Source organism: Narcine bancroftii, chromosome 3 (genome assembly GCF_036971445.1).
Source record: "Narcine bancroftii isolate sNarBan1 chromosome 3, sNarBan1.hap1, whole genome shotgun sequence".
Lineage (NCBI taxonomy): Eukaryota > Metazoa > Chordata > Chondrichthyes > Torpediniformes > Narcinidae > Narcine > Narcine bancroftii.
This window is the reverse complement of record NC_091471.1, coordinates 102,023,268-102,043,602: the sequence shown is the minus strand read 5'-3', so window position 1 is coordinate 102,043,602 and position 20,335 is coordinate 102,023,268. Positions and strand designations below refer to the sequence as shown.

The window sequence follows — 20,335 nt, the reverse complement described above, 5'->3', positions numbered from 1 at the left end:
TGGGATGGTGGATTTGGAGATTATACAAGAAACTTATTGATGTAGAATCAAAATATACTGCCTTGTGGTGAATAATAGTTTCAACTGCAATTTTTAAAGTCACTTGTTATAGGCGCAAAGATACATTTGTCTATGAAAATATGCAAGTTGTGTCATATTGAATTGTTTTATTGTCATGTATACAATGACGATTCATTTTGCATGCTACCTAGCCAATACAGTTGATAGAGTAGGTAATGCAATAACAACTAAAAGATAAATGAATTCAACATTTGCATAGGGAGTAGTGTTATACGAATCAAATGGTATAGGTACAAAGAAAATTACAAAAATATATTGCTGCAAATATAGAAAAGTAAAATTATAAAAGACAATGCATGGGTATTAGGTTTCTCCAGTGTGACAGCCATTCAAGAGTTAGAATCAGAATGTATTGTCATGAACATGTCATGAAATCCATTGTTCTGTGGCAGCATTACACTGCAAATATTGTTATAAATTACATTTCTAAAAAAAAGTAGTGCAAAAATAAGGGAAAGTGAAGTAGTGTCTGTGATTCATTGTCCATTAAAAAATCTGATGGCAAAGAGAAAGCTGTTCTTTTGCTTCTGGACATTAGTCTTCAGGCTCCTTTCCAAGGGTAGCAGAGTGAAGAGGGTATGTCCTGGGTGGTGAGGGTCCTTGATGATAGAGGCTACTTTCTTAAGATGCCATCTCTTGTAGACATCCATGATGGTGATGTTCACAACAATGTAGTTTATTTTTCCTGTCCTCTGCATTGGACCTTCCATACCAGACAGTGATGCAATGAGTCAGAATGCTCTCTGTGTACTATAGATAATTTGGAAGAGTATTCGATGACATACCAAATCTCCTCAAACACCTCACAAAATATAGCCGCTGTTGAGTCTTCTTTGTGATTGTTTTGACAAAGATGCCCCAGGACAGATATTCAGAGATGTTGACACCCAGGAATTTGAAATTCTTAACCCTTTCTACTGCCATCCACTCTATGAGAACTGGTTTGTGTTCTCCTCATTAACCCCTACTGAAGTCAACAATCAGCTCCTTGGTTTTGCTAACGTTGAGTGCAAGGTTGTTGTTATGACAGCTTTCAACTTGCTCATCTCTCTTCCTTATGTAGATTCTTCATTGCCATCTGTGATTCTGCTGTCAACTGTGCTGTCATCAGCAAAGTTGTAGACTGCATTTGAATTGTACTTAGCCATGTAGTCATGGTTGTAGAGAGAGTTGAGCAGTGGGCTAAGCATGTATCCTTGAGGTGCACCTGTGTTGATTGTCAGTGAGAAGGAGATGTTGTTTCTGATTTGTACTGACTGGTCTGCCAATGAGGATGTCAAGGATCCAGTTGCAGAGGTCCAGGTTTTGAAGCTTGTTGACCAACATTAAGGTATAATGGCATTTAAAGCTGAGCTGTCATCAATGAAGAGTAACCTGATGTACATGCTGCTGTTGTCCAGGTGATCCTGAGCTGAGTGGAGAGCTAAGGGTTAGGAAAGAAATTGACCTTGAGTCTGTATGATTGAGTTGGCAAGCATGTGCATCTTCTGCCTTACAAAAGGTGGAGGAAGAAGAGAAGGAATATCGTAGGCCAAATTCATCTAATCAGCCTTTGTATGTATTACACTACTAAAGATGAGATGTTACTTGAGAACGAGTGATGAACAGAATCTTTATGCAGAGCTTTAGAAAATGCAATATTTATTGGAAGTCTCTCAGTTAGTTTAGTGTAATTCTCAAATGTGCTTATTCCCTTAAAATGTTTTAGTTAGATACAGCCAAAAGGCAAGTATTTATTTCCAATCTAATTTTAAACAATAAATCTGTTTTAGTGGCTGCATATGATGAATTCTAAATTTTAATCAAGGTACATGAGGGAAATGCATTCTTCTGGGTCTTGCCTTCGTTCTTCTTGTTCTTCAGTCTTTGCCTTCATCATCAAATTTGTGAAGCAGTGATTGTTTTTTTTAAAAAAAATCACTTATTGCACTCTCAAATTTGAAGTGCCAATGTGTTATATTTAGGAGCACCCACTTTTGTTTGCTTCATTTCTTCAGGCTATTTAATTTTTATTGTAAATATTTTTGATATAAAACTTATCAGCATCTTTACGTAATTGAAGTTTTTAGTTTGTTTCTTGTTCCTTTTGGAGAGCAGTGAAATTTGAAAGTGGACATGCAGCAGATGGAAATGCTAACCTAAGTTCAAAATGCTCCTGCATACAGTGTCCTTAATGTAGTTAGGCACAGATATATTTTCAAACCTCGTTCAGATACATTTCAACTGCTGCCTTAATTTTAGCAGCTTTATTTACAAATGTGATTGGGAGTGCAATCTTAACCAAAAATGTCATCCATTCGCTGGCCTCCACAGATGTTGCTTGGCCTGCTGAGTTCTTGCAGCAGTTTGTTTCTTTACTCTGGATTCCAAAGTTTACAGTTTCTTTTTTTTTTTAGTTCAGCATTCTACAAATTTCTGATGTGGTTCTCTTCTTTCCCCCCACCCACCACCCCCCCCCCCCCCCCACCCACTGTAATTAAATTGAGATGAAGTTTGGCCTAGAAATGTGAAATGTTGGTTTTCAGCTTCCCAGGTTTCCAGATTGGCAGGTTGGAAGCATATGCCCACCTTTGATTGGATCTCTGCTTTCTACCATATTAGGCAAGGACAAAAGTGTTTCCTTTTATTCTTTGATCCATGCATCTATTAAAACATGTAACCTGTAAAGGACCTGTTTGGAGAGCAAATTCCCTATATGGCAATATCCAAAAATAAGTATTCCTGAAATTCTAGGTGTGTCGCTATGAATTTCAGTGTTACTTGGTCGCTTTTGGGAATGTTTACCTCTATTGCATGATTAATTGACCCATATTTTATTTTCTCCTGTTGTTTTTGTGTTTTGTATATATAATAAAGAACTACCAACAAGGTCGGGTCAGATACAGCAATGAGCTCTCTGAACCCTTCTCCATTAACAATGGCGTGAAGCAAGGCTGTGTTCTCGCACCAACCCTCTTTTCAATCTTCTTCAGCATGATGCTGAACCAAGCCATGAAAGACCCCAACAATGAAGACGCTGTTTACATCCGGTACCGCACGGATGGCAGTCTCTTCAATCTGAGGCGCCTGCAAGCTCACACCAAGACACAAGAGAAACTTGTCCGTGAACTACTCTTTGCAGATGATGCCGCTTTAGTTGCCCATTCAGAGCCAGCTCTTCAGCGCTTGACGTCCTGCTTTGCGGAAACTGCCAAAATGTTTGGCCTGGAAGTCAGCCTGAAGAAAACTGAGGTCCTCCATCAGCCAGCTCCCCACCATGACTACCAGCCCCCCCACATCTCCATCGGGCACACAAAACTCAAAACGGTCAACCAGTTTACCTATCTTGGCTGCACCATTTCATCAGATGCAAGGATCGACAATGAGATAGACAACAGACTCGCCAAGGCAAATAGCGCCTTTGGAAGACTACACAAAAGAGTCTGGAAAAACAACCAACTGAAAAACCTCACAAAGATAAGGGTATACAGAGCCGTTGTCATACCCACACTCCTGTTCGGCTCCGAATCATGGGTCCTCTACCGGCACCACCTACGGCTCCTAGAACGCTTCCACCAGCGTTGTCTCCGCTCCATCCTCAACATCCATTGGAGCGCTCACACCCCTAACGTCGAGGTACTCGAGATGGCAGAGGTCGACAGCATCGAGTCCACTCTGCTGAAGATCCAGCTGCGCTGGATGGGTCACGTCTCCAGAATGGAGGACCATCGCCTTCCCAAGATCGTATTATATGGCGAGCTCTCCACTGGCCACCGTGACAGAGGTGCACCAAAGAAAAGGTACAAGGACTGCCTAAAGAAATCTCTTGGTGCCTGCCACATTGACCACCGCCAGTGGGCTGATAACGCCTCAAACCGTGCATCTTGGCGCCTCACAGTTTGGCGGGCAGCAGCCTCCTTTGAAGAAGACCGCAGAGCCCACCTCACTGACAAAAGGCAAAGGAGGAAAAACCCAACACCCAACCCCAACCAACCAATTTTCCCTTGCAACCGCTGCAATCGTGTCTGCCTGTCCCGCATCGGACTGGTCAGCCACAAACGAGCCTGCAGCTGACGTGGACTTTTTTACCCCCTCCATAAATCTTCGTCCGCGAAGCCAAGCCAAAGAAAGAAAGAAAGAAGAACATTCTTCAGTAGGCAATGCGCACAGGAACAAAAAGTTCACGACAAAAGTCAAGTGCATTGTTGGTTCAAACAGCTCTAAAAATGGTTGTTTCAGTGTTAAAACCATGCAAGGTTGTTCTTCAAGGAACAAACTGAGAAAAGTCGAGTGTTCCCATCATAGATAAGTTGAGTCCTCCCACACTAATCTAGTTTACTGGCAATCTAACCAATAATTGAAACATTTCAAACAACGATTCAACATTTATTTAAAGGCTGGTAGAGTGGGAGAGACCAATGAAAAATGGAAGGCATGTATATTTCTACACGTGATGGGTGAAGATGCCTTGGACATCGATAATAGTTTTCAAATTGATGAGATCACTTTCACATTGGACACTCTGATGACAAAATTTGTGGCGTACTTTTTTCCAAGTAAAAATGTCACGTTTGAGAGATTCAAGTTTTCCCTCCTGTGACCAGAAACAAGGTATGAGCTTCGATCAATACTTAGCCGAGCTTCACAGTCTGTGAAGTCCTATGAATTTGGAGATTTGAAAAACTCACTCATTAGAGACAGAATTGTTTGTGAAATCCTGGATAATGCACTTGGAAAAAGACTGTTGTGTTAAGAAAATTTGGCACTGGAAAAGGCTGTAGGACAGCAGAGACCACATGAGCACAAGCTAAGAAGCTGCACATATAGATAAAATGGAGAACAGAGAAGCAGAGCACAAGGAGCTTCCCAAAGCTACAGCAAAGCAATGAGGTAGGCTCAAACAGTAAATGGAGCAGATGCTGAGGTAGACACATTCCAAAGATGTGTCCTGCCTATGGAAAGTCCTTCAATAAATGTGGGAAGAAGAATCATTTTGCAAAGTGCTGCAAAGCAGGGGCTATCAAGAGAAAGGTGTACACATTGAATGAAGAAATGGTGGAATTCTTCATGAATGCACTACAGACTGTTGTTGCTAGTAAAATGGAATGGATCATTCCAGTGACTGTGAATGAGACAGTAATTCCATTCAAGCTTGACACCAGAGCCCAGGTGAATCTGTTATTTATGGGCTATTATAAGACCTTTACTGTAAAGAGCAAGAATTATCCAGTGAAATTAAAAGTGACCGGCTACATTGGAGAGATTGTCCAAGTAAAAAGGGGCTGTATGGTGATCTTCAGACACAGAGGGTGGTATCGAAAGTCACAACTATTGATTGTAGAAAAAGGGATTATAGCCAATATTAGTTCTTGAATGCATGTGAAGAACTCAACCTGGTGAAAAGAGTTTTCACAGACTGAAGATGAGTACACAACACTCATGGAAGAGTACGCAGATGTCTTTGAGAGGCTTGGATGTTTACCTGGTGCACACAAGATTGACGCAAATGAGACGGTGGCTCCAGTTGTCCATGCATGCAGGAAAGTTCTATTTCCACTTGGAGACAAACTTAAACAAGAACTTATATGGATGGAATGGATAAAAGTCATACAGAAAATTGAAGAACTTAGAGTCAGCTCACTAGTCATTTTGCAAAAGGAAAGTGGAGCATTGCTTATATGTCTGGACCCAAGAGACCTCAATAAAGCCATCAAGAGAGAGCATTTTAAATTACCAACATGGGAGGAAATCATGTCCCGGTTTGCAAGTGCCAAATGGTTTAGCAAACTTGATATGTCATCGGGGTTTTGGCAGATGAAGCTCGATGAGGTAAGTTCGAGACTATACAGTACTCCACAAGGAAGATACTGTTATCTTTGGCTACCATGTGGGATTTTGTCCACACCAGAAGTCTACCATAAAACCATCCACATGATCTTTGTGCAACTAAGGCAAGTGTTTAACATGATGCAGAATGTCAATTTGGGAGTTTGGCCTTCATAAGAGATGTCATATTTGGGATTATTGGGTATGCAGAGATGAACTGTCAGTTGTGAAAGATATGGTCTTCAAAGGGAACAGGTTTGTGATTCCAGTGTTGCTATGCAAGGAAATGCTCCAGAAGATGCATGAAGGACATCTTAGTGAGGAAATATGCAAACATAGTGCTCAAGTGTTGATATACAGGCCGAGAATGAACCAAGGTATAAGCAAGACCACTGCTTCATGTGAAATATGCCTTTTGTATAGACCAAAGCAGCAAGCAGAACTGCTTACACTACACCCTGTACCAGACAGGCCATACTTCAAAATTGGAGTAGATTTGATTGACTGTAATGGGAAGAGTCATATTGTAGTAACAGACTATTTTTCCAATTACCCAGAGGTAGCAACATTGCAGTCTACGTTCAGCAAAGTAGTTATCACTTTCATGAAAAATGTTTGTGAGGCATAGAGTTCCTTGTGAAGTAACATCAGACAGTGGTCTACAGTTTTTTGAGTAGTGAATTTGAGTCCTTTGCCAATACTTGTGGGTTTTGACTTACAACTTCTAGCCCACATTACCCAAAGTCTAATGGCCAAGCATAAATTTGTCAAGGTGGTGAAAAGCCTCATGAAGAAAGTGCATGATGGATGAGAGGATTTCCACAGAAATCTAATGATTCACAGAAGTACGCCACAACAGAATGTCCTTTCTCCTGCCCAAAGGCTGATGAGTCGACGCAAATGGACCAATTTTCCAATGCAGGAAAACCTGTTGACACCTAAAGGAGCACACAAGGTCAAACAGGTTAATGTGGAAGAGAAAGTAAAACCCAAATATTATCATGATAGGACTGTGAAAAGCTGACCTGTCCTGAAGCCTGGAGTTCCAGTACGAATCTGAGATCACAGTTCTAGCACATAGTGCATGCAAGGATATGTGCAAGAGGAAATAGATCCACATTCCCACCAAATCCAGACAGAGGGAAGGACACTTCTGAGAAGGAACCGCGTGGATCTATAACCACAAGTTCCAACTCATGGTTGTGATCCGTCAACTGTCAGTGCACAAAAGAGGCCAGCACATGTAGAAAAGGAACATGTTGTTCAGAGTTCACAGAAAGACACAAGTACTAAGGCAGTAAATGTAAGCAATGCACCATTGGAAACAGACCAAAGACTGTTAAACCACTTTAGAGACTGATTGAAAGTGACTGAGTGGAATGAGGCTGGCCATGCATGGAATGTAGACATAGTTTTGTGTTTTTAATTTCTTTTTTTTACAAAAAAGGGAAAGATGTGTTATGTGTGAATAATAAAGAACTACATTTCCCAGTAGACAATGCACATGGTTGGCGCGGGAACAAAAAGACGACCACAACAGAAGTTAAGTGCATTATTGTTCAAGCAGCTCAAAATAAAAGTTGTTTGTGTTTTAAAAACATGCAAGGTTTTTCTTCCAAGGGCCAAACATAAGTTTTATTTCTATATTCTAAAAGAACGGTATTTATTTTAGTATGTGCAACACAACTAGAGAGTTTGAAGCAATCATGAAATCTCTACCTCATAGCTCTGGAAACTTTGAATTTGATATCTCATGTTCCAGTGCTTTCCAAGTGATTCTGTTGTCTTCCGAGCTTGAGTAAAATTGTGTTTCATATGTCGTGCCTTGTAAATACCATTCATCTTCATCTTTGGATCTTGATCCAATAGTACTTTGATTTTGAGAAATGTGTGCATGTGATAAACTGCTTCAGAGATTCCCCTCTCTGTCCCTATCATTTCTTGCCAACTCAGCCTTTCTTTCCACAAACACTCTTCCTCTAATTTTGACTGTTGGCTCTCAAATTTTAATTATTTTATTCAACATTTTGAAGCTTTGCAGTTTCATTCCTTAATCATTCTGTCTTGCTCTCTGCCCCTCTTTTAAAATTTATTTTAAAATCTGCATCTCTGACAAGATTTAAGATGTCAGTCTTGTGTGTCAAATTTTATCCATTCAAAATCTCGTATAGTGCATATGGATATTTTAAGGGGGAAATGACAAAATGTCATTTAATAAATTTCACTTAATTTCTGCTGAAGTATTGTAACTGAGTATTTATTTTTGAGCAAAGAAATGAGGCTCCAGTGAAAATATAGCATCAAGCAAGGTTTATTAAATACAATATTGTCTTTGTGTAAATCATTCTGTTTCCTGTTTCTCGGTGCAAGCACATTTTCATGCAAGAAGCCACTTTATTAGATTGGTCCCATAAGTCTGAAATCTAATTTTTAATAAATTCTGCATTGTGTTAGTTCCCATTATTGTATATGCATACATTTTGATTACCTAATGTTACTGTTGTAGATATTTGCTGCCACTAGCTTAATCAATAACCTGTTTTTCAGAAGACTGTCTGGGTCCATCGAGGTTATTGGAGGCCAGTTGATAACGATTGCTCGTGTGGAAGGCCGACGTCGTGACAGGGGTGGAGCAGATGAAAATGCCATCCAGGTTCGTTGTGCAATTATGAAAGACACCTTTTGTGTTTAGTGAATTATTTTTAAATTATTACTATAGGACCCTTCATCCTTGGAAATAAATCCTGTTAGATCTAAAATAACCCAACATTCATAGTGTTGAAAAATGTCTTCAACATTGTAAGCTTTTATCCAGGCTAATTTTGCTACTTTGGTTTGCCTCCTATACAAAAAAAATTCTCTTATTATTCGCATTTCTACTTTCCCATCTTGAATTTTTGGTAATACAGTACAAAAATTAAAGTACATACTGTTCCTGTTATTTTCTTTCCCCATGAAGTGCCAGTTAATAAAGAAACCGAAGCCTGTGTAGTTAACCAGAAATCATGGCTTTTATTAGTAGAAACTTAGTAATACAATAATGAATGATCATGGGTGCATACACAGTTATAGCCAAGGGGAGTGTCTTAAGTGTAGAGATAATACACGTCCAATGTCAGGAGAGCAGACTAAGCACAGCGAAAGATTGACAGCATGACACAGATTCATCACACCCCATTTTGTTACTTCCACGCATGCTAATTCAACACTTTGTGTTTATAGGATGTTCTCCTTTCTCATTGTTGCCTTTATTGCTTTCTTTGATATCAGGGCTTTCTTTTTCAATTTACCTGTTTTCACCAATATGATAATCATTGCAGCATATTTATTCCTAATTTTGTCTAAATGCAGCCTCCCCCTTTTATAATAGTACTTGAATTGAAACTATTTTTTCTCTAATTATGGCATTCACTCACCTCTCAATTTTTAAAATTTGCATTTTATCTTTTCTTTCCCAAAGGATTCTATAAGGTTGAATCCATATCATCACTCAGTGTTGGATTTGAAATGGCCTATTCCCTGGTTACATTCTTAATATACAGTTCTGGAAAAATTATTTTGAATGCAGTGCAAGAATGATGTTCAAGTGTAAATTTGCTCTTGTACGTGGCATTAATTGCCGAAGTTCTGATTCCAGTTTTAAACTCTGTACCTTCCGAATGCAAATTGCTATTGTGCTACTTAACTTTTTTTTAGTTTGGAGAGGTACAGCATGGAAATTAGCCTTTGAGTCTACAATTTCTTTTGACCATCCATTTCCACTCATCTTGCATTAATCCTTTTTATTCTTCCTTCTTTGGCTTGGCTTCGCGGACGAAGATTTATGGAGGGGGTAAAAAGTCCACGTCAGCTGCAGGCTCGTTTGTGGCTGACAAGTCCGATGCTGGACAGGCAGACACGGTTGCAGCGGTTGCAGGGGAAAATTGGTTGGTCGGGGTTGGGTGTTGGGTTTTTCCTCCTTTGCCTTTTGTCAGTGAGGTGGGCTCTGCGGTCTTCTTCAAAGGAGGTTGCTGCCCACCGAACTGTGAGGCGCCAAGATGCACGGTTTTTTATTCTTCCACATTCTCATCAATTATCTGCTTATTTAATCCGTCACCTGCACTTTTGAGGCAATTTACAAGGGCAAATTAAACTACCATTCTGCACGTTTCAAGAAACTTGCATAATCACAAGAAAACATTCAAACTTCACGTAAAGAGAAGTGGGAATGGGAACAAAATGGAGGCAGGCAGCAACTAAAATTGGGGGGTCGGGGGTGGAAATCGACGGTCATGCTGACAGATTCACTTCTGATCTTGTGCTGCTGGCACTACTTCACTCCTGAAAAATAACTTAACCTTGCCTAAACTACCTGCACCTTGCCTATGTTCCTTCAAGCCATTTAAATCTAGAAAATGAATGACAATAAAATTAAGTTGGTCTTCCAATCTCTAAATGGGGTTGATCCTGAAAGACAAAAAAATCAATTTGTAAAGATAGCAATTAAATATTTTCTCATTCTGTACTTCTAAAGCACAAGATACATTAACATTTGTGACATGATCCTTAGAACCCTTGTTTCCCATATTTTGGAATAAATATGTGTAAAGATTGCTTTGTTAACAAGTCCACAGTTTAGTAATTTTCTTAAAAATCAAGTGTTTGACTTGGTAATTCCAATTTATGTTATTAAGTCATGTGATTATTTTTTTTCTCACTAAAGGTTCTTGGAGACCATGCAGTACCAGAATTTAATAATAACAACACCACAAAGCGTCCTTCATTTTTGCCTCCAGGGGCACCTCCACCTCATATGACTGGTCCACCTCCTCCATTCCTGCCCCCTCTTCCACCGGTTAATGCAGGCCCTCCAATTCTTCATCCACCAGGTCAGAATTTTGCACATTATTTTGGTTGGGAAAAAATGTGTTGCCATTTTGATTTTTGGCTTTCTATTGGTCTATGCAGTCCGAGCTAGACAATTTTAGATCTTGATTCTGTTAAGGAGAAAATACAATGATGGTTAAGCTTGAATGTCAATTAACTGAAGAAACTTAAAAGATTTGAACTAGGGGTTTGAATGTAAATGCATTTTAAAGTAATATGCTTGAGCCTCCATATGCCACTTATTTGATACACTAAAATTTACTCTAATTTAACCAATACCTCTAAGCCTTAGAAATGTAATCGTGTAACACATAAATCTCTACAAATGCTATCAGAATTCTGATTTGCTAAATGCAAATGGATATGTTTTCTGTATTCGTCCTGCATTAGCCTGAAGAAGGTGATTACCAGGCATGTTTAGTAAGACCATAGAATATAATGTAATTTTTTGTCACTTTTGCAAAATTCTCGTCTCCACTCCAAAACCACAAATAGTGTAGGTCTTGCAAATCAAAGCAGGCCTTGACTTGATGCTTGCTTTGAGATTGCCAGCCCCTTCTAGTTTGGCCTTCCTTAAAGTGATTTTCTTTGGATGAATAAAATGATTAACAAAGATGTATTGCCTACGTTTTGGGCCTGAGCCCTTCTTCAAGAAATAAGAAGAATGAGCCAGAAGCAGGAAATCAGACAATGCTGGCTGGGGAGGAATCTAGACCAATATAAGGTGTTAATTGGATGGGATAAGGGAAGAGGTAAGAATTAATCATGTCTGTTTCAAAGGAGACAGGGAAGGGAGAGACAGAGCAGGGGAAGCAGTGGTGGGGAGGGGTGTTAACAAAAGCCAGATAAGTCTATATTAATGCCATCTGGTTGGAGGGTGCCCAGTCGAAAGATAAGGTGTTGTTCCTCAAATTTGCAGATCGCCTTAGTTTAGCAGTGCATGAGACCAAGGACAGACACATCACCAAGGGAATGAGATGGGGATTTGAAATGGGTGGCCACTGGAAGAACCACACTATTGCGGTGAAGGGAGCTGAGGTGCTCAACAAAACTATTTCCCAATCTGCATCAAATCTCTGATGTAGAGGAGACCACAATGGGAGCACTGGATATAATAGATGACCCCTGCAGATTCACAAGTGAAATGTTTCTTCACTTGGAAGGACTGTTTGGGACTTTGAATGGTGGTGAGGGATAAGCTGTGGATGATAATAGAGCATCTCCTGCAGTCCTGGGTAGGCACCAAGGGGATGGTTGGTGGGGAGAGAGGAGCAAACAAGGGGGTCACAGTGGAAGAGGCGGAGATGGGAATATACGTCTAGTGTTGGGATCACGCAGTAGATGGTGAAATGGCGGCAGAGGATGTGTTGGATGCAGAGGCTGGTGGGGTGGTATGTGAGATCAAGAGGAATCCTATCAAGTACCTTGACGACACCTCTTTGCATCCTGTCCATTCCATTCTCTCAATGTCTCTGTCACATCTGCACCACGATGGGGACTTCCATGCTAGATCATCATTCCTCAAACAATGTGGCTTTCCCTGTACCATCTCTGTGCTAAGCCGTATATCCTCCATTACCTGCACATCTGCCTTGGTTCTCTCTGCCCCCACGCACAAGGACAGGATTCCTCTTGTCCACATTGCAGCCCCCTCCAAGGGGGGCCTAATTCTCAATCCCAAGTCATTCCTTCACTGGGCCTTGCCAGAACCTTGGATCTCAGAATATTTTTGCATCCTTTTTTTAATGTCTTATTTTAAGGGTCTCTTTAAGTGAAAATAAATGATATTAATAGTTGTGTTTTGGAAAACGTGTATCATGCTACATGATTTATGGATTTGTCCCTCATGTTTTCAGGATATTCATCTGATAACCTTGTTTAAATCCAACATTTTCTTGGTGAACCTTAGAATGATAAATTGTTTACAACTCTATCAGTTATGTTAGTATAAGTACTATTTGTTGACCCAAGGCAAGGATGAGATTTTATCCAGTTTTTTTTAATGAATGTGCAATTTTAAATGAAAGCAAGAAAAAAAAAAGGATTGGCGTGTATGAAGCTAAGCTGAAGACCTGACATTCCAGTTGACATCTGTTGTTCAGTTATATGAATTTGGCTTGCGCCTAGCTGTTATTTAATTGTGCTGTTTCCAGTTTTTGAATCTTCAAAGCAGTTCCCAAAATAGAACTAAAATCTTAAAGGTTCAATGAAAAAAGACTGCTGTTACCTGTGAATAGTATGCTTTTGCCAAAATCTTTAAATCATGAAAAATATAAAACATCCTGTGGAAAGCTCTTTGAAATTTCTACTAAACCAAGAACCATTTGTCAATTTTATTTCACTAAGTTTGTAGTTTGTTGTCAATTTTAATCTTTTTATAAAGAGCAGTTTCAAGTACTGTTTTGCACTTTGATGTATAACCTATTTTGTTCCTATCAAGAAAATAATATTATTTTACTACATTGGAACATTTCACCGTTGTATCATATTGATACTCTACAATGACCGTGACTATCCTTGGTTCAAATGTGGCGTGTAGAAGGGCATGCTGAGAACAGACACTTGTCTTGCATTAAAAAAAATATAATGTTAATCTGGTGCATCTATAGTATATGACTAACTTCCAAGCAGAAAAAATAGCTGCTTGTCGATGAAACTATAATCAATAGATCATGTAATCTCTTCATTTTTCCTGCGTCCAATTGCTGGTGGTCAGCTGAATAAATGAGAAGGAGGTACCATGAAAATGTTTGTCCTTTAGGTTGGAACCCAACAGTTGCCTTTTATGGGTCCACTTCAGAATTGAATTCATTTCAATTGAAATCAGGATGCGGTTGAATGCATTTTGTATGTGAAAGCAATCAGCCATGATTATTTCAAATCTCACTACGTCCCTTGTCAACTGTGTGAAAATCTGAGTTTTATTTGTCCTTTGGAAAGCTGGACAAGTGCAATCAATCACTGCCTAATTGGGCTACATTCAATTATCAGTGGAAGGTGTCAATGACACTTTCAATTTGCCATTAGATTTACTGATACGTATTTTGTGTCTGTTGGAACCCTCCGTTTCAGACCTCATTGCAGTTTTAGTCTAAATGTCGACAAAAGAGTTGAGATGAAGAGGAGAATCTGCCATTTGTGTCAAGACACAATTTGATCATTAAGCCAACTGCATTTAATCACTGGAGTGGGAAGATCCAACTTCTGACTGAGGTGATACCTAGCATTAAAGTTGATTATGAATGTCAGATGTTGATCACATGCTCCCCAGACATTCGCACGGTAATGGCAGAGACCTATCTATTTCTAGCTGGTTCATTAGGGAATCGCATCACCAACACAACCAACCCTACATCGATAGACTCAGGATCAGTACCCATGGATCGGAGGGTAGCTAATGTTACCCCACTATTTAAAAAGGGGGGTAGAGAAAAAGCGGGGAATTATCGGCCTGTGAGCCTTACATCAGTAGTGGACAAAATGATGGAATCCATTAATAAGGATGTAATACCGGAGCATATGACTAGCAGAGAAGGGATCGGACGGAGTCAACATGGATTTACAAAAGGTAAATCGTGCTTGACAAATCTATTGGAATTCTTTGAGATGGTGACAGGTAAAATAGATGGGGGAGAGCCAGTGGATGTGGTGTACCTGGACTTCCAAAAGGCCTTCGATAAGGTCCCGCATAAACGACTGGCTTCCAAAATCAAGGCTCATGGGATTGGTGGCAAAGTATTAATGTGGATTGAGAACTGGCTGACAGGTAGAAGACAGAGAGTTGGGATAAATGGCTCGTTTTCTGAGTGGCAGGCGGTGATCAGTGGGGTACCACAGGGATCTGTACTGGGACCCCAGCTGTTCACAATTTACATTAATGATCTGGATGAGGGGATTGGATGTAATATCTCCAAATTTGCAGATGACACTAAGCTAGGAGGGGTTGTGGGCATGGAAGAGGGGGTCAGGAAGCTCCAGTGTGATTTGGATAAATTGAGGGACTGGGCAGATACATGGCAAATGCACTACAATGTGGATAAATGTGAGGTTATCCACTTTGGTAATACAAACCGGAGGGCAGATTACTATTTGAATGGCAATAGATTAAGAGATGGGGAAGTGCAGAGAGACCTAGGGGTAAGACCTAGGGGTACTTGTACATCAGTCTCTGAAGGCGAGCATGCAGGTACAGCAGGTGGTTAAAAGGGCAAATGGTATGTTGGCCTTCATATCAAGAGGGTTTGAGTCCAGGAACAAGGGCCTTGGTGAGACCCCATCTGGAGTATTGTGTGCAGTTTTGGACACCTTATCTAAGGGAGGATGTTCTTGCAATGGAGGGAGTGCAGAGGCGATTCACCAGGCTGATACCTGGAATGGCAGGAATGACTTATGAGGAAAGATTGTGCAAATTGGGATTGTACTCGCTGGAGTTTAGAAGATTGAGAGGGGATCTCATAGGGACATATAAAATTCTGGCAGGACTGGACAGAATGAATGCAGATGGGATGTTTCCAATGATGGGAAAATCCAGAACCCGGGGCCATGGTTTGAGGATAATAGGCAAACCATTTAGGACTGAGATGAGGAGGAATTTCTTTACCCAGAGGGTGGTGAATCTGTGCCACAGAGGGCAGTAGAGACAGGTTCATTAAATATATTTAAGAGGGAATTAGATCTGTTTCTTCAGTATAAGGGTATTAAAGGTAACGGAGAGAAGGCGGGGACGGGGTACTGAACTTTAAGATCAGCCATGATCTCGTTGAATGGCGGAGCAGGCTCGAAGGGTCGATTGACTTACTCTTGCTCCTATCTTCTATGTTTACATCAATTGGATTGGTTAAGGGTATTTTTGGTTGTGACTGTATAGCATTTTAAGAATGAAGTAGGATACCATCCAGATCCAGTGAATTAGTTAGTGACCATTTGCACTAAGACTTGATCTGTGCTTAGTTTTGCTGACAAATGACAATTCTTTGTCCCCCACAACATATGTCCAAGTTCCACTTCAATTTCAATAGCTAAATGCCAATTATACTAAATTATACTAAATGCCCATTATCAATATCCTTGACAATATTTGGATGCTACCAAATAACTCTGAACACAAGACCAACTTATAAGCTGGGAATTTGTGGCATGTGACTTGTTGCTTGACTTCCCAAAAATGTTCTACTTTCTATAATCCACAAGTCATGTGTAATGAAACATACCACTTGCATGAATGAAATCCAATGATGCTCAAAGATTATGATATCCAGGATAAATATGTAATTTTGATTGACATTTGATCCACTTTCTTAAATGGTTATTTTGTCATTACATTACTGGTGCTGCAGTCTTATTGTTACAGAATGTAAAATGTCCTGTAGCAACAAGATGGTGCCTTACAGTGGCAACTCTTTGCGTGCAGCTCTGATGGGAATTACCGTTCAGAACTGTTAAAATTCAACCCTAGAATCAGAACTATAAAATCAAACTCGCCCATAAATAAAGACATCCTAAGATCGCTGGGAATTGGAAGAATCTGCAGTCTCCGACAGAAAGCAGGACCTCTAAACAGCCGACGCTTAGGCAAGTTCAACACCTCGGGAGTTTTAAAGAGTAAACAATCAGGTTATTTAAACTTCGCTGGAGTTGCAAGTAGCAGAACAGTACATTTAAACATCGTGGGAGATTGAAAGGAATGTCACAGGGATCATTTAAACACCAAGAAAATTACCAGCAGAAGACCCACAGGCCATGTAAAGAGGACCTGACCTCGTAGATGCAGAGTGGGGCTAAGGTTAAGCTGAGATGCAGGGCCCTGAGGCTTCTGCTCCCTACCATCCTCCTGGCCAATGTACGATCCTTGGAGAACAAACTTGATGAACTCCAAGCCAGACTTCAACATCAGAGTGACATCAGGGAGTGTTGTGTGATGTGCTTTACAGAAACGTGTTTAAACACATACATTCTGGACATGGAACTACAGCCTGTGGACTACACCCTCCACTGTGCTGACCGGACAATAGGCATCAGGAAAAACCAGGAGAGATGGCGTTGGTGTCATCATCAATTCATTGTGGTGCATAGACGTGACGGTTATGTCCAATCCTGCTCTCCCAACCTGGTGCATCTGGCGATCAGGTGCTGCCCATTCTACCTGCCAAGGGAGTTCACTGCAATCATCCTGATTGCAGTGTACATTCTGCCTTAGGCTAATGTCAAGTTAACATTGGAGGGACTGAGCACTGTGATTAACAGCCATGAGACAGCACATCCTGACCATTGTAGGGAACTACAATCAGGCCAACCTGAAGAAGTCTGACAAACACCATCTGCATGTCACATACGAGACCGAGGAAGCCAACACACTCGACCACTGGTACACCATTATGGAGCGCCTACAAAACCATACCATGATCGCGTTTCAGTGAGTCTGATCACCTGGCTGTAATTCCACTCCTGGTGTACAAGCAGAGATTGAGGACCACAGCACTAGTAGTAAAGATGGCAAAAGAATGGTTGAGGGAGGCAAAGGACCATTTGCAGGACTTCTTTGAATTTGTGGACAGAAACCTATTCAAGATCTCATCCATAGTCTTGAATGAATATGCACAGATGTCACAGACTTCATCGAGACCTGCATGGAGAAGTGTGTGCCCACGTGTACATACCAGGTGTCTTGGATGAATCAGAGGATTCACAACCTGCTGAGGGTGAGATCAATGGCATTTAAGGCCGGGGATCTAGATATCTACAAGAAGCCCAGGTATGATCTGCGGAATGTCATCTCTGAAGCAAAGTGGCAATTTCGGAGGAAGCTAGAGACAGATGCACGCCAGCTATAGCAGGGAGTGCAAGCATTACAGCCTACAAAGTGAGGGTGACACCATAGATGGCTATGACACTTCATCACCCGTTGAGCTGAATACCTTCTATGCTGCTTAGAGAAAGAGAACCAAACAGTGCCTACGAGAATCTTTGACCTCAACATCATTGAAGAGGGTGAACCCTCACAAGACATCCAGCCCAGATGGCTTCATAAGGCTATCAATCATCCAGTGACCAAGAAGGGCAGTGTGAGCTGCTTCAATAACTGTCGCCCAGTAGCACTAACTTCTACTATGATGAAATGATTTGAGAGGCTGGTCGTGGCCAGCATTAATACATATCTAAGCTAAGATCTAGACCCACTGCAATTTGCCTATGTCACAATTGCTCCACTGCAGATGCAATATCAGTGCGTCTCCACTCAGCTCTGGATCACCTCAATCAGCAACTCGTATATATGGCTGCTCTTCATCGACTACAACTCAGCCTTCAACACCATTATTCCCTCAGTGCTGGTCAAGAAGCTGCAAATTCTGGGCCTCTGCACCCCTCTCTGCAACTGGATCCTTGACTTCCTCATCGGATACCACAGTCAGTACAAATTGGAAACAACATCGTTTTCTCACTGATTATCAAAACAGACGCACCTCAAGGATTTGTGCTTAGCTCACTGCTCTACTGATTGTACACCATGACTGTGTGGACAGACATAATTCCAGTGTTATCTACTACAAATTTGCTGATAACGCCACAGTTGTTGGAAGAATCAGAAACGGCAATGTGGAAGCATACAGGAGGGAGATAGATCAGCAACCTTGCGCTCAACATTAGCAAAACAAAGGAGATGATTGTCGACTTTAGGGAGGAAGTCAGGGGAATGTGACCCAGTCCTCATTGAAGGCTCAGTGGCCAAGAAGTTCAAATTACTGGGTGTCAGTATCTCCGAAGATCAGTCCTCAAACCTCCATGTCGATGAATTATGAAGAAGGCTGAGAAGGTTTAGTAGGTCATCAAAGGCTCTCAAACTTCTACAATTGTACCATGGAGAGCATTCTGGCTGGTTGTATCACTATCTAATAGTGAGGTGCCAACTCTCAGGACAAGAATAAACTCCAGAGGATTGCTCACTGGGCTTGCAACATTACAGGCACCAGTCTTCACTCCATCGAGGACGTCCACAAGAGGTGGTGTCCTAAAAAAGCAGCCTCTATCCTCAAAGACCCTCACCACCCAGGCCATGCCCTCTTCCCTCTCTTACCATCGGGGTAAAAAGGTACAGGAGCCATAAAGTCAGCTTCTGCCCCACTGCCATTGGATTCCTGATTAATCAATGGACCAAAGACCCTACCTTACTTTTTTGTGCATTATTCTTTTTATTTATTGTTGTAAGATGGGGTATATGAATATTTGCATTGTGAGGCTGCCTCAAAACACCAACTTTTGTGACTTGTTCATGACAATAAATTTTGATTCTGAGGACTTCCATAGCACTCCCAGGACTGAGTTCTACTACCTAAAAGGACAGAAATGGTAGATTTTTGCGAATTATGATACACAAATCGAACACCATTATTCTCTCAGTGCCTTTCTTCTTTCATTCTCATTGGCTCATACTTGCCCAGTTGCATCTTTGGGAGGTTTTTTTCCATGTGCTGTGACATCTGAAGAGGGCATACCTTGATAACGATGAAAAAGAAACATCTGGAGGTATTCCATGTGGTTTGTGCAAGTTTAATTAATGAAGTTAATTATCAGATTTACAGGATTACTTTCTTCTTTGGCTTGGCTTCGCGGACGAAGATTTATGGAGGGCTAAATATCCACGTCAGCTGCGGGCTCGTTTGTGGCTGACAAGTCCGATGCGGGACAGGCAGCAGCGGTTGCAGGGGAAAATTTGTTGGTTGGGGTTGGGTGTTGGGTTTTTCCACCTTTATCTTTTGTCAGTGAGGTGGGCTCTGCGGTCTTCTTCAAAGGAGGTTGCTGCCTGCTGAACTGAGAGGCGCCAAGATGCACGGTTGGAGGTGCCAAGATGCACGGTTGGAGCCGATATCATCCCACTGGCGGTGTTCAATGTGGCAGGCACCAAGAGATTTCTTTAGGCAGTCCTTGTACCTCCTCTTTGATGCACCTCTGCACGATGGCCAGTGGAGAGCTCGCCATATAACACGATCTTGGGAAGGCGATGGTCCTCCATTCTGGAGACGTGACCTACCCAGCGCAATTGGATCTTCAACAGCGTGGATTTGATGCTGTCAGCCTCTGCCATCTCGAGTACTTCGATGTTAGGGATGAAGTCGCTCCAATGAATGTTGAGGATGGAGCGGAGACAACGCTGGTGGAAGCGTTCTAGGAGCCGTAGGTGATGCTGGTAGAGGACCCATGATTCGGAGCCGAACAGGAGTGTGGGTATGACAACGGCTCTGTATACACTTATCTTTAGATGAATGGTAAATATCATTTGAGCTTCCATTGCAGAGGAGCAAGTGTATTTCCCTTGAATATGCATGCTTCCTTTGAAATACTGGGTCTTGGAAAGAAAAATATTTACAGATTGGTTGACTGGGGAGATCTGAATCTTTTTCCACATAGTTTAGCTGTATAGTGAATATCAATTTTAAGTTACAGCTGTTAAACAAGATTCCACAGTCTTCTTGATGTACACTAGTGAATTGACAATTCAGTTTTGATCTACCGTAAATCGAAGTTGGATCTCTTTAAAGAAAGCAAGTTGGAACTGTTCCAGATAAACCATGACCAGTACAGATGCCTA

At 41.2% G+C, this 20,335-nt stretch overlaps 1 protein-coding gene across 1 annotated transcript in view; it reads left to right on the top strand.

Annotated features, from left to right (window-relative positions):
• Positions 1–20,335, top strand: part of fip1l1a (FIP1 like 1a (S. cerevisiae)) — a 102,332-nt gene that overhangs the window by 31,830 nt on the left and 50,167 nt on the right. Inside the window, exons 9-10 of the mRNA XM_069924666.1 lie at positions 8,434–8,539; positions 10,589–10,754. Coding sequence (XP_069780767.1) covers positions 8,434–8,539; positions 10,589–10,754 — 272 coding nt within the window. The remainder of the gene's footprint in view (positions 1–8,433; positions 8,540–10,588; positions 10,755–20,335) is intronic.